The 14,059-nt window shown below is 36.6% G+C and overlaps 1 protein-coding gene across 1 annotated transcript in view; it reads right to left on the bottom strand.

Annotated features, from left to right (window-relative positions):
• The window catches only part of LOC150086713 (uncharacterized), a 31,152-nt gene extending 29,464 nt beyond the window's left edge, over positions 1 to 1,688 (bottom strand). Inside the window, exon 1 of the mRNA XM_090372235.1 lies at positions 1,577 to 1,688. Within this exon, the coding sequence (XP_090228361.1) occupies positions 1,577 to 1,599 (23 nt within the window). The 5' untranslated portion in view covers positions 1,600 to 1,688. The remainder of the gene's footprint in view (positions 1 to 1,576) is intronic.
• Between the last annotated feature and the right edge of the window lie 12,371 nt (positions 1,689 to 14,059).

Genomic DNA, 14,059 nt, shown 5'->3' with positions numbered 1-14,059 from the left:
TGTACATTTTGTGGTAGAAGATGGATTCACCACATTGTAAAACAGAATGAGTAATTTAAAAAAAAAAAAAAAAAAAACCTTGATCCTATTTTTTTTGCTATTATTATTTTTATTTTTAATATTTAACAGATTGAAGCGCTCACTGTAATTTGTAGGCTCATTCGACATGCAGAATAACATCACGGTCACGTTTGAGCATCTGTTATACTCCCACTCACGTTCATATAAATATACAAACCAAAGTTAATAACGCTTATCGCTATTAACGCTACCCGTTTTTAAATAAGTGTTTCTCAATCGCTACACCCCCCCCCCCCCATTAGCCGCTCCAAAGATTACATCCATTGAAACGAGCACTTAACGACGAATCACGGATAGGGAAATAATTGTACTTATAGTTATTTAATACAGATTGCTCTCCTGTATTGACCAAATTTAGTATTAAAAATGTTTTTTTTTTTTTTAATAATTCCTGGAATTACCCGAAACAATAGTCAATAAAAATAAAAGAAAAATTCCCATTTCCTCAATGATAACTTGAAAATCCTTGTGATCTTTCTGAAAGATAAAGTTGCAGGTCTTATTTTAAAACTCGTCACGCAGCCATTTTTTTTTAACAAATACATAAACAATAACGTAGCCTCTATCGCGTCTACCATCTAGAAAAAGTAGTTAAAAATATTTTGAAACCTTGTAGTATAAATATAAGTTAAATGTCTTCATTTTGTTTATTCATTCTATTTATTTTGATTATTATAAGTAAAAAAAAAAAATTGTATGATACGGCTAAACGACAGAAAATACACGTATAGTTTCTATCTTTTTCCAATAACCATATTATGATTATTTTTTTTTATTCTGGTAATTTTGCTTATTTTAAAACATTAATTTATTAGTTGTTCTCGAGACATCGGCTGAACTATATTTATTTATATTTCTATTTATAGGATGGAAGGTACTGAAATTCATCTTTTAACATACAGGCTTATAGATATAATTAATAACTTATTTAATATATATATATATATATATATATATATATATATATATTTAATCTATTATAAAATAATAATGCTACATCAGATTAATGCCATCAAATTATTTATTTAACATTACATCAGTCTGTAAAATAATTACTACAGTAATACTACAGTAATAATATCAGTACTATAGTATTCAAAGTGCTTAAGGCCAAAAGAGCAGATATATGATAAGACTTTACAAAGATGATATACAATTAAAGAAGAGTATAAGAGTACAAAGTGAGCCATTAGGCAAAGATAGCCTGAGTTGGTTTACTGGGGTATACCCTATAAATAAACAAATAATTAGTAATAAAATAATAAGATAAATATTAAAATAAAATAATAATAAAAGGACGCATTGTGGTTTGTTCATGTAAAATACAGTAACGGCTATTAGTTTAGCGCATCTCGGCTGATAAATGGCCTTAGCTATTTATCGGAATATAAATACAGTATACCATACATGGTGTGCAGTAGCGTTTGTAAGACATCTCCATCAGTTAATTAGAAACATAAACTGCAAATAACAAATACATTGAACATTTACTTACAAAGAATAGTAGAAAAGCTCCATTGGCAAAGTGGATGGAACGCTTGAAGTCCGCTTATTCCGGAACTATTGGCGTTGCTCCGATAACATACATATTTCGTTTGGCACTGTTTACACCAACCGACCGCTGCATGTGTCGGCCTACCTGTTGCAGGCCTCCAACTACAGCCGAGAATAGCAGGAGTTTTTCTCTCCGAGAAGGAAGGGGAGTTTGGGGAGGGCGAGTAACAAGAGAGCGATCATGCGGTCAGTAGCTTTGGGCAATCTTACCGTTTAGGAACGTGTAAAAGGTATATTTATTGTTAAATTACAAAGAAAAATCGTCGTCTGTATTATTGACTATCGTTCTTATGTTAAAAACAAAACAGGCCACTGTCTCACTATGTGCCCTATTTAATCCATTCAGTGATTTAAAGACATAAGAAAAGTTGGAACACGATTTGAAGCGCATCACAGAATCTCTAAATTTGCTCTGTCCTAGTTATTTTTATAGTTTAGTAGTAGGAAATTTGAATATTATGCTCGATAGAGATGTTCAATCTATTTTCGTACAGCACAGTTCTAAAAGAGGTTGAGAACGTATAAAGTGAAGTACTCAATCCTTTTGGCTCATATATATCCATAGTGAAACAGAAATAAAACAACCTCAAATGGCAGGCATAAAAAGAGTAAAAAATTATTAAGTTTTGTAGTATTCACGAAATCAAAATTAAAATAATTTTACTCCAATATCTAAAAAATTGTTCTTTTCTAATTGTAACTAGATTTACTGGTAAAATAATTGTAATGAAAATATTTTTCAGCGAACCAATATAATGAATTCATTAGCAGATATTTTTATATTAACAATTATTTGCAGTGTTCATTTATAGATTTTATTTTTCTGACTGCGTGTGAACGTTTGTAGTAGCTGTTATTTAAAAAAAATAATGGATGTTCTGTGGTTTTGATAGGACTTTTCCCCATTCAGTTGTTGTTGTTGTTGGGTTTTAGGCGCATCAGAGACTTACACCATATTGTACCATATATATTATGCCTGTAAATTGCGTGTGTTCTGTGGGCGATTTGCCTGTTTGATGGAGATGGAATAGTCGAGTTTCCGGGAGAAAAAAAAAACATGTAATCCTCTTCTGACACAAACTAACTCGGCCATGTTGCGAAAAAAGGGTCAAAAATTCCTCATGTCATTGATGGGATTCGAACTCGGATCTTTTCTACCCGGTTTGGGGAGGATGGTGATTTTAGCAACTATACTACACGCGAGGGTGCCTCATGAATTAACTCCAGAGATCTGGCCACTTTGTTTCCACTTCTTTTGTCGCAAATAATTATGAGCTGTAAACTGAAACATATTCCACTAAAGAGTCATAATTAGGTGTTCCTGCATATGTAACAAAATAAAAATTTGACGTTCTTCTAACTCTCCCATAAATAAACATTATAAATGAACAATAAATTAATGATAAATTGCTGAAAATTGCGTGTCGCTCTCTCATTTTGCGGTATCTAAAACTAACAATAAATATATATAATATCTATTATATTATTTTTTAAATCCTACACTTTGGTATCTCCGTTGTGATATACCAGGGGCAAGCGTCCTGCTTTTTCCGATCTTGTTGTGGCTTTGTCCCACTGAGTTAATTTCGGATTGACATTTTGGATTGAATTGAAATTGGTTTAACTGAGTTGGGATGCATCACGTAGCCGACTGAATTCATGCAGGCCATCCATACGCTATAACGTATTAAAAGTACACCATACTACCAAAAGTCAAGGACAACTATCCCATGATTTTGGTAAGATAGCCATGGGACACTTACCCCAAGTGTCCCATTACACACTTCTTCCAGGCGTTCTTTGACTTTATAATTCAATAATATAATTTATAATTCAATATTTTATATAATAAGTATATATAATTCAATAATATAGTTTATAATCTGTAATAATGGCCTATAATTCATAATTATTGTAATTATAAATTAAATTCACATCCTGTAATTTCACATAAGTTGCCTTCCAGCAATTCTTTCAATATTACGCTAGTTGATCGCATTGAAACTTCTCATCAAATTACAAGGGGAAGTGCGTATCATGTTAAACGTTTTGTTCAAGCTCCACAGTACACTTGTAATTTTGCACTGAAGACAGCTAATAACATGCTCAGTCATTACTGAAAACAAATCTGTATTTCTAAGAATGTCAAATATTAAAAAAAAAAAGAAAAGAAGAGGAAGAGATTGTATTTGCTAAGATTATGAGATCATTTCTTTGGTAATAATTACCCGTTGCTATATAAAAAAAATAATAAAATGGAATAGCTAGCCATTTTTAATAGACACAATGTAAGACATGACACGCGTGTGTGCCAATAACGTATCATCACTTGGACTCTAGTGCAACAATTTTTTTTTTTTTCAATCTAACATTCTCATTTTTCTCTTTTCCTTTTGGATCCCCTTCTTCTCTCCTCGTTCTCAGGGTCCAGTGTATTTATGATATTTATGTGACATTTAGTATATTTATGATACACTGGACCCTGAGCGCGGAGAAACAGGGCCATGAGGCTATGAGTTGAGTAGTTGTGCAATAGTTGCACCAGCAGCTACTCCACTTGCACCATAGGATCCACCATAGTTCGGCACTGTGTATCATAAATAAATTGCTTAATAATGTTGATTTTAAACTTAAATTTCTAATGAAATAGGATATTTTAAAAAGAACATCATAAGATTATTAATAAACAGTCTGCATTTTGCATGGTCTCTCCTTTTATAAAGACCAAAATTAAGGGCTTTATGTATATTCAAAATGATGCCTTCAAGGAACTTCCCATTCCTGGGTCACTACAAGCAAAAAAAAAAAAAAAACACATGGAATGGAATATATCTCTGTAACTTATAACTTCAAAACAGTCTGTAATGCAAATTTAAATTATAATTTCTTTTTTTTAGAATATGATTTTAAGCTCCGCAACATGGAAATCAGGCAAGCTTAACATGTAGGTTAGTGCCAAAGCATTATTTTAACGTAGCCATCTACCAAAGTAGTTAAATTAATTAATTAAATTGGCATCGTTTTGGTTACATCTCATATTGTGAATGCCTTCACCGGATACCATACCGTTGTGAAGGCATTCACAATATGAGATATAACCAAAACGATGCCAATTTAATTAATTAATTTAACTACTTTGGTAGATGGCTACGTTAAAATGATGCTTTTGCACTAACCTACATGAAATTGAATTTAATTTCTTTAATTGCTAATGAATAAATAAAATATAAATCATAATTATATTATAATACTTATATTAATATTATTTTAATTAATATTAATTAATTAATTAATTAATATTAATTAAATAATGATTATAATTACATTTTAACTAAAATAAAATACTTATTAAAATATTATTCAAAATCCTCTAGTTTTAATAAAATTGATTTAGATAATACAATTGCAGTGATATTTTTAAAATGAATTATAAATTCCGTTATTCTAACTTTTTTCTTTAACTCCACAGGTCAGGAGACACAGCTGCCTATGGTAGATATAAGATAGTCTGTGATCAAGTCAAAAAGGACGTTAGGCACGCGAAGGCAGATTAGGGGAACTCTTTGGCAAAGGATGCAAAGAAAAACAGTAAAGACTTCTTTACTTATGTAAGCTCTAGACGGAAAGGGATGAAGCAGATTGGTCCACTTGACCGTCGGTTCGATTGTTGATGAACCTGCTGAGGTAGCTGACAAACTGAATGAGTATTTTGCATCTACGTTCACACATGAGGAAATCTGTAGGGAAGTAAAGGCCAGAAGTTTATTAAACTCTGGCAGGGGCCTAAATGATTTTGTAATAACTGAGAGCAAAGTGGAGGAGAAATTCTTGAATTGAACGTAAGAAAGGCACCTGGGGCGGATGGGATCTACCCAGTTATATCTGGGTAGATCCCATCCATCCCATTTGGAAGTAGCAAACCCTTATTCATAATTGTGAGGTCCCCGTGGACTGGAGATATGCAAATGTGTCCCCAATTCACAAAGGGGGATCAAAGGGTGACACGAGTAATTACAGACCTGTTAGTTTAACTTCTGTTCTAGGTAAAATGATGGAGTCACTGGTTAAAGAAGCATTGCAGGATCATCTAGACAAGACTGCAGTTATAGTTCAGACATAGCATGGGTTTGTTAAGGGGAAGTCTTGTCTGACAAATCTGAATGGATTCTATGACGTGGTCACAAAGGAACTGGATGCAAAAAAATAATTTTGATATCATATACCGGTGATCCCCGCCGAGCGCAGATTCGCACTTACACGGTAGAAGGTCGTGCGACGTGGATCGTGCCGTACGCGGCCCAAGGTTCGCAGTAGCGCGGTGTATCCGACTCAGCCGTGCTACCTTATTACATAGTATGTAATTGCTTTAGAGCGACTGAATTTATAGTGTCATCGATTTCATTCTATCGGAGACATCTGTTTTGTATCACTTTGCGGTTTCGCGATCAGTCAAAGTTTAGCCTCTCTACGTTGTACCTACTTTTTTCATTGCAATATATTTTTCGTTATGTGACTTTGAACTCAGCAGTTCTCAGAAACACGTGAACTCTCGAAATACTTTAACGACCCCTTAGTCGGCTTGAGTATTTGCTAGTGACAATGTTGACACTACCTTGATTTCCGAGTTGAGTGAAAAGTGACTTCATTGTGTGTGTTTTGTCATTGAGTGAATTTATATTTTATTTCAATATTAACCCTAACATAATGGATTCAAAGTACCTCTACATCCGAAAGTGATTCTGGGAAGAAAAAATCCAGAGAAATTCTGTCATTGCATGAGATTTTGGGGGAAATAGAGCAAGGAAGTACGTTCACCAGAAACTGGATTTTTTTCGTCCGACAAAACAGGAAAATCGACCAGAGAACACACGCAATTTACAGACATATAATAAATAAAGGGGTATATGTAAGAAATTACGGTGGCTGGAATATAATAGTTTTTGTACAATTCTGGCTTTGAGATATGACACACTACCTTGTTGAAAGGCTTAATTCGCAGACGGATACATTGCAACCATAAAGGGATGTACCACGTAGTAAGTAGCTTCCATATAATTTGTGCCCATCCAAATGTTGCTCCACTACTCACAAGGTGTCCAAAGTGCACCATAAAGACACTTTCCACACCTTTCACTGCTACCTTCAACCTGTTGAAGGTGGCAGTGATTATTGTAATTGACCTGATTATTGTAATTAACCACCTTGCCAACCTTCGTATCATCCTTCATCAGTACCAATACTGATATACCTTCATCAGTACCAATAATAAATGTAGAAAATAACAATGGGCCCAGCACCCTGGGACACTCCGATAATAATATTAATCCAAGAAGAGCAGTGTCCATTAATAACTACTTCCTGTCTTCTCCCTCTCAACATTATCCATATGTGTAGTAACTTGCCCTTTATGTCCTACTGCTTCAATTTGTTCAGCAGTCTTATGTGGAACGGTATCAAAAGCCTTTCTGAAATCCAACTGTATGATATCAAAATTAATTTTGCACTCAGTTCCTTTGTTGCTGTGTTATAGTATCCAGTCAGGTTGGTCAGAGAAGATCCCCCTTTTTGAAATTGGGTATTCGTCGACAGAAACTTCCTCTGAATCCAAGGATGTTCTCATGATCATGGCTAAAAGTTTACTTACCTCTTTTGCAGCCTCCCTTAATATAATTAGATATATCCTGTCTACCACAGGTTCTTTTTTACATTTAGCTTCAACAGTTTCTCCTTCACTTTCCTCTCAGTTATCACAAAATCATTTAGCTCCCTGCTAGAATTTGACCCACTTCCAGCATCCCCATCCTTAAAAAATTCCCCAGGTGCGAATGTTGATGCTAAATACCTATTTAGTTTCTCAGCAACCTGAGCAGAAACATCAACATTTAAACCATTCATGCGCAGTACAAAAAAAAAAAAAAAAAAAAGGTAAACTGCAGCCATTATCAACGCGCTGCATGATGGAAGCCTCCTCAACAATTCATGCTGAGGGAAATGGACCATAATCTGCCACGCTGGTCCAGTGCGAGTTGGCAGATCAACTGTATTTAACAGTCAGAGACTTGAACCCCAGTCTACTCAAAGAGTGTGTGCTACTGCACTCCCGACCACTCGGTTACGGATCAATATAATTCACCTCTTACCTCTTAGTGTTTACATAAGTAAAGAAGTCTTAGCTGCTTTTCTTTGCATTATTTCCAGAGACTTCATGTAATCTGCCTTAGCTTACCTAACCTTCTTCGTTACTTGATAGCAGACTTAATTATAAATATCTGAAAATTAAACTTGTGATTTATGTGCTGTGTTTAAGATTCCTTTTTCTCCAGTACACATTAACATGGTGAAACCAGTTATGATGACATTAATTAGTTGCTTGTGGCTTTAATTTGTGGCATTAGTTGTGATGACGGATTCCATCAGCAAGGGAAAAGTTAGAGTTCACTTTAAAAATCTTGAAAAATACTATATTTAGAAAACTATTTTTATTTTATTTGTTGTAGAAATAATTAAAATTTTATATGCTTTATGGCTGATATAGCAACCCAATATATAATTCTTGTAATAAAAGTTTATTACAGGTATTCAAATAGAACGATCATCCAAAAAGAAATACTAAGTATTTATTGTGACTCTCTGCGAGCCTCAAAATATGCCAAAAAATAATTAAGCATTTTAAAAAGTTAGGAAGTGTTACTAATCTTCCAGATGTAGCAGACACGTTCACCTCGAACTGAAAATAATGGTACATGTGATAAACGAGTTCTGGATTGAAGCTTCAAAAATCCACAAGAAAGCTTTCAAGTAGACTAAAAATCGGGGGCGGCTCGTTGATAGGCACTTCGGAATTGCAGCACCCTCAGCTTTTTGAATCTAAATATACAGTCAACGGAGTTATATGAAATTTTGTGAAGAACAATGCAACGCGATGAATATTTTCATTAACAGGTCTCGCATATAATATACTCATCATCTATTTCCAATAATCATTTCAATAATAAACGAATAAAAACACGAAATCATTTTCAAAATTGACGTTTAACCGTAGGTGTAACTGTGCGCTACACAGTTCCACATTTTTGGCCACAGTGGTTGAGTCAATGCCCGGTTGGCAGATTGCCAATACGCATTTTTTTAGAGTTGATAAAACGAGTCAAACGAACTGCGGATCGAGCAGTGCCGATTTGAACAGTGCACCAAACTTGAATGAAGCAGTTATTAATCTATTTTCAACAAATAAAAACCGAAGAATAGATTTTATTTTTAAATAAAATTTCGAGATTACCCAAGTCTGTTAATGGCAAGTGTCCAGTTACCGTTTCGTAGTATTTTTATCTTGATTATTATTATTACCATCTATGTCTACATGTCTTATAACCAAGGCAATTTAATGTAACTTTAAGAAACAGCACCCCCCATATATCAGAGTCACGAGCCGCCACCTCTAAAAATAACTCAAATTTCAGTGAGATGAATCTTAAAAGATTCAGGATACAAGGGACTGCTTTGCCTCGTAATTTTTCATTGCTCCAAATTTGCGTAACGATGAGAATGATCCAGATAGGGCTGCTCAAATTGCCATACCGTTTCTTCACACGTACGAAAATAAAAAAAATTGTGCAGTAAAATTTTGTGGTCTGAGGCAATATCAAAATCAATGGACGTGTTAACAAAAACAATTCAAGTTATTGGGCCATTAAGAACCCTAATATCCAAATTGAAGGGGAAATAAACTCTGCAGCTAAAAAAAAAACCACGCAACCCTCGCCTGAGACCATTTCCAGCAACGTTGTGAAAAAAAAAAAAAAAAAAAAAAAAAAAATCTCGCATCTTTGATGAGATTTTAATTTGGGCCTTTTCTACCAGTGTGAGAAGAAGATGATTTTTAACTACTCTGCCACTCGCGATTTCCAGATTGTAGTCGGCGCCAGACGCTACCCGCGATTTTCTGGCATTGTAGCTGGCGCTAGACGAGCTGATATAGATATCTTGGAAACTGCGGCCTTGCCGAACATGAAAGATCTTTCACGTAACCACATAACATCTAGCAGCTAATCCTGTGGTAGGAAACAGCTTGTTGATGCAAGCAGCTAACGGAGGGTAAGAATACCTGTAGAAGGTAACAAAAAGGCTACAGTCTAGAGGCTACATTCAAATAACAATCCGTTACAACGATGGTAACCACAGAGGCATTCCAGAATGTAAAATTCATTGTATTTTCTAGTGGTTGGCATATGGATGGGGTATCGCAGCCGAGGATCAAACTGTTTTCCATTCCTATCAACAACAAAAGAAATAATAATAAAGGTACAATTACTGTGAGTGCAGGAATACCAAATTACACAGTGGAGGATTAGAAAAACTTTGCCCTCAATCCCGGTTCATGTTGTTCCACGCTGATCGGAGGACTAAAATATGTAAAAAAACTGTATAAGCCCATAAATCCACCTTGCCAAGTGCCGAACAAATTTCACCGAGCGTTGCATAGATGGGTAGTTTGAATAAATGCAAGGAAGAAAGAACTAGAACTATTAAAAGGGATTGACAAAAAAAAAAAAAAAATTATGATATTAGGGTCCCCCGTAAATGATTACATCCACCCATATATTTATTTTGTCTGTAAATTGCGTGCGTTCTCTGGTCGAATTTCCTGTTTGCTGGACAAAAAAACCCCCAGTTTCTGGGGGAAAAACCTTGCTATCTACGCCTGAGACCGACTAACTCAGCCACGGAGTGAAAAAAGCCCACTACAGTTCCTCGAGTTATCGACGGGATTCGAAACCGGGTCTTTTCCACCCGGTGTGGGAAGAACGGTGACGATACCACTGTACTACCGCGCAGACTAAAAGGGATTGAGAGGGTGATATGGGAAATGTAAGTTTTTTGTCCTTTTTTTGTTTTTTTGGCTGATGCTGTATAACCTTAGTGTCTTGCATCACTTGCCATTGTTGTAATATAAACTATGATACTAATTTAACAAAGCAACTTCAAAGCAATTTTAAAATTCTGGACAGTCTAAGTCACTTTTTTCCAGAAAACACAATTAAACTCTTCAATCAACTAAGAATTGATCCGAAAAAGCTCTATAACGACAACGCCACAGGTTGCAGGTCTTTTCCGACTCCTATTGCCTCGTGCGACTTTAGTGGGCAGCCACTCGGCCCAAAACTGCATTTAATTTTGATACATTTTAACTGTATCTTCTCATTATTCTAAATGTCAACCTAAGATAACAAAATTTGAAATATTCTATATAAAATTATAATTACGTCCAAATTTCGCATTCAAAATTTTTTTACAAAATTTTGTATTCAACCTTTCAGGGTGAACGTCCCAGGGACTTAGTAATCTTTTGCTCATGGAGTTCGCTTCACACCTTAGAATGTAACACACACCCTTCTAGCCAATGGCTGTCCCAATGATGTCTCCTCAACGGAGAAATAAATTGATAATAATAATAATCATTACAGGGTAATAAACCAATGGTAATCGACGCGGCGACACGTCTATATTATAGCACAGTGAGACGAAAATCTTATAGCAAATAGTTCATGGCATATACGAGATAACACTGCTGTTCCCCCAAATGTTCATATCGTCTGCGCGGGTAACACAGTGGTATTGTCACCGTCCTCCCCACACCGGGTGGAAAAGGCCCGGGTTCGAATCCCGTCGATGACGCGAGGAACTTTAATGGGCTTTTTTCACTCCGTGGTCGAGTTAGGTCGATCTCAGGCGTAGATAGCAAGGCTTTTCCCCCCCGAAATTTGGGGTTTTTCGTCCATCAAACAGGCAAATCGACCAGAGAACACGCAATTTACAGACAAATAAATATATGGGTAGATGTAAGAAATTATGAGTGGCTCTAATATAATAAAAAAAAACAAAAAAAAAAAAAAACGTTCATATCGGAAAATTCCAAGCTGCCAACCTGGATTTCATAGCAGGACTTAACACTTCGTATAGTATAGTCACTTGCACAAATTGCATCATATCAAATCATTGTATGGCTTGATGTGATGCAACAGTGGTGGCATATGCATTGTCATTAAATTCTTTAATTGATATTCAGTATTTCTATTCCTTTAGATTGCAGGAATTAGGACCATGCATATTGAGGGTTATGTATTGTCTGCGCGGATAGCACAGTGATATCGTCATCGTCCTCCCCACACAGGGTATAAAAGGCTCGGGTTCGAATCCCGTCGATGACACTAGGAACTTTAATGGGCTTTTTTCACTCCGTGGCAGAGTTAGTCGGTTTCAGGCGTAGATAGCAAGGTTTTTCCCAGGACAACTCGAGTTTCACGTGCAGCACAACAGGCAAATCGACCATAGAACACGCAATTTATGGACACAATGCACGGCAGATGAATAAAAAATATTCGGGTGGCTTATATAATAGTTTGGGGTTTTTTTTGTTTTTTTTCCCCCTGAATGTTATATATTCAGTTGGTAGTAGTCCTATATCATGCATCATTCCCTGTGAGCTTATGCACCATTTTCTTGAAATTCCTGGATGGGAGATTATTAAGAAATGAAAATTCTGCATCTGTCATTATACAAAAGATGTTACCCAAATGAATTACTTTTGAAAAGGATCGGTTAGCATTTGAAAAGGATAAGTTATGTCACTCCGTGTGTATTATACACTGAATTATGACCACCCTATGAAATCTGAATGCGACCCGTTGACCACGTGAGGTACGAAAGTGCGAAGTTAGTCGACCTACGACCTACATAGATAAGGTGTCAGTGGTTCAGTAGGTAGTAGAATTCCGAGCGTGATGGGTAAAATGAAGGATTTATCGGACTTTGATAAAGAACAGATTGTGGGTGCTCGACGAGATGGTACCTCGATTTACCAAACGACTAAACTGGTGGAGTGTTCGAGAGCCGCCGTAGTTAAAGTGTACCAGGACTGGTACACTTTAACTACGGCGGCCCCGCTATGTTACACTTTTTCCCGAATGGCAATGATGTCTTCCAAGAAGACAATGCGCCGAGCCATCGGGCATTTGTTGTAGGAATGGTTTGTAGGAACAGTTCTGACTTCCAGCATATCGATTGGCCTCCGGCCTTCCCCCGATATCAATCCCATAGAGCACTTGTGGGGATACTATGGAAAGGCATATCAGGCGTCTGGATACACCAATCATCTCCATACCTGCATTGCTGACCACATTACACACAGCTTGGTTGGCCATACCTCCCGAACACTTCTGACATCTTGTTGAATCAATGCGTGGCGCCTCCGTAGCCAGGTGGGAAGGAGCAGCAGTGCGTAGCACACGCTTCTTGATTAGACCGGAGTTCGAGCCCGTCACCACTAAATACGGAGGATGTGGAAAGGTCAGGGAATGACCACCGCATAATCCCCCCCGGAGCAATATGGCCTTAGTTGCTAATACTCCTAAAAAAAACCAAACCAAGTTGAATCAATGCCACGTCGGATAGGTGCTGTATTGGGAGCAAACGGAGTGCCTACGAAGTATTAGGTAGGTGGTCATAATTCAGTGATCACTCAGTGTATTTTTATATTAATATGCATACTCGGGGTAGCCCAATGGATTGCAGGATTGCATCTGCTCTCTCTAACCGCATAAATGGCTTTTTCCATTTCAGTTGCTGGTTGAAATTGAGAAATTCTTCCTAAAAAGGTAGAAAGGCCTTTTAATAGGCTTTTCTCATACCCTGGCAGAATATTAGTATAAGTTCCATGTAAGAATTGCATGGTTTTGCCTACCAAAAACCAGGAAGCTCCATCCTGCAAATCAGGTGAGTCAGTAAATAAGAGCGAACTGTGTCATTCTCACCTATGGCCAAATAAGTCAGCCACTTTGTAAAAAAAGGCCCATAAATATTCCTGACATCATCCACGGGATTCGACCTCAGATTTTTTCACCCCGTGTGGGGAGGACGGCAGTTCTACTTACTGTGCTAGCCACAAAGGTGATAAATGAGATACACTTACTATAGATACACAGACAAGACAAGATATGTTTACCGAAAAGATATATGCCGTATTGTCTCAGTTTTGCCAGCCCAAATTCTAAACTCAACGTCATTGGTCGTTTGATTGATCTCATTTTTATAAAATGGTCAGCAAGAATGTGTACGCATGGAGATATTCAAATTATTATATTAGGGCCACCCGTAATCTCTTAAAATATACCCATATATGTATTATGACTGTAAATTGCGTGTGTTCTCTGGTCGATTTTCCTGTTTTGCTGGACAAAAAAACCCCAGTTTCTGGGGTATAAAATCTTGCTATCTGCGGCTGAGACCGACTAACTCAGCCACGAAGTGAAACAAGCCCAATACGTTTTTCGCGTCTTCGACGAGATTTGAACCCGGGCCTTTCCCACCCGGTGTGGGGAGGATGGTGACGATACCACTTTGCTACCGCGCAGACTCGCATTGAGAT

Source organism: Mastigoproctus giganteus, chromosome 4, assembly GCF_048544385.1.
Source record: "Mastigoproctus giganteus isolate SK-2022 chromosome 4, ASM4854438v1, whole genome shotgun sequence".
NCBI classification, from domain to species: Eukaryota; Metazoa; Arthropoda; class Arachnida; order Uropygi; family Thelyphonidae; genus Mastigoproctus; species Mastigoproctus giganteus.
This window is presented reverse-complemented; position numbering and strand designations above follow the sequence as displayed.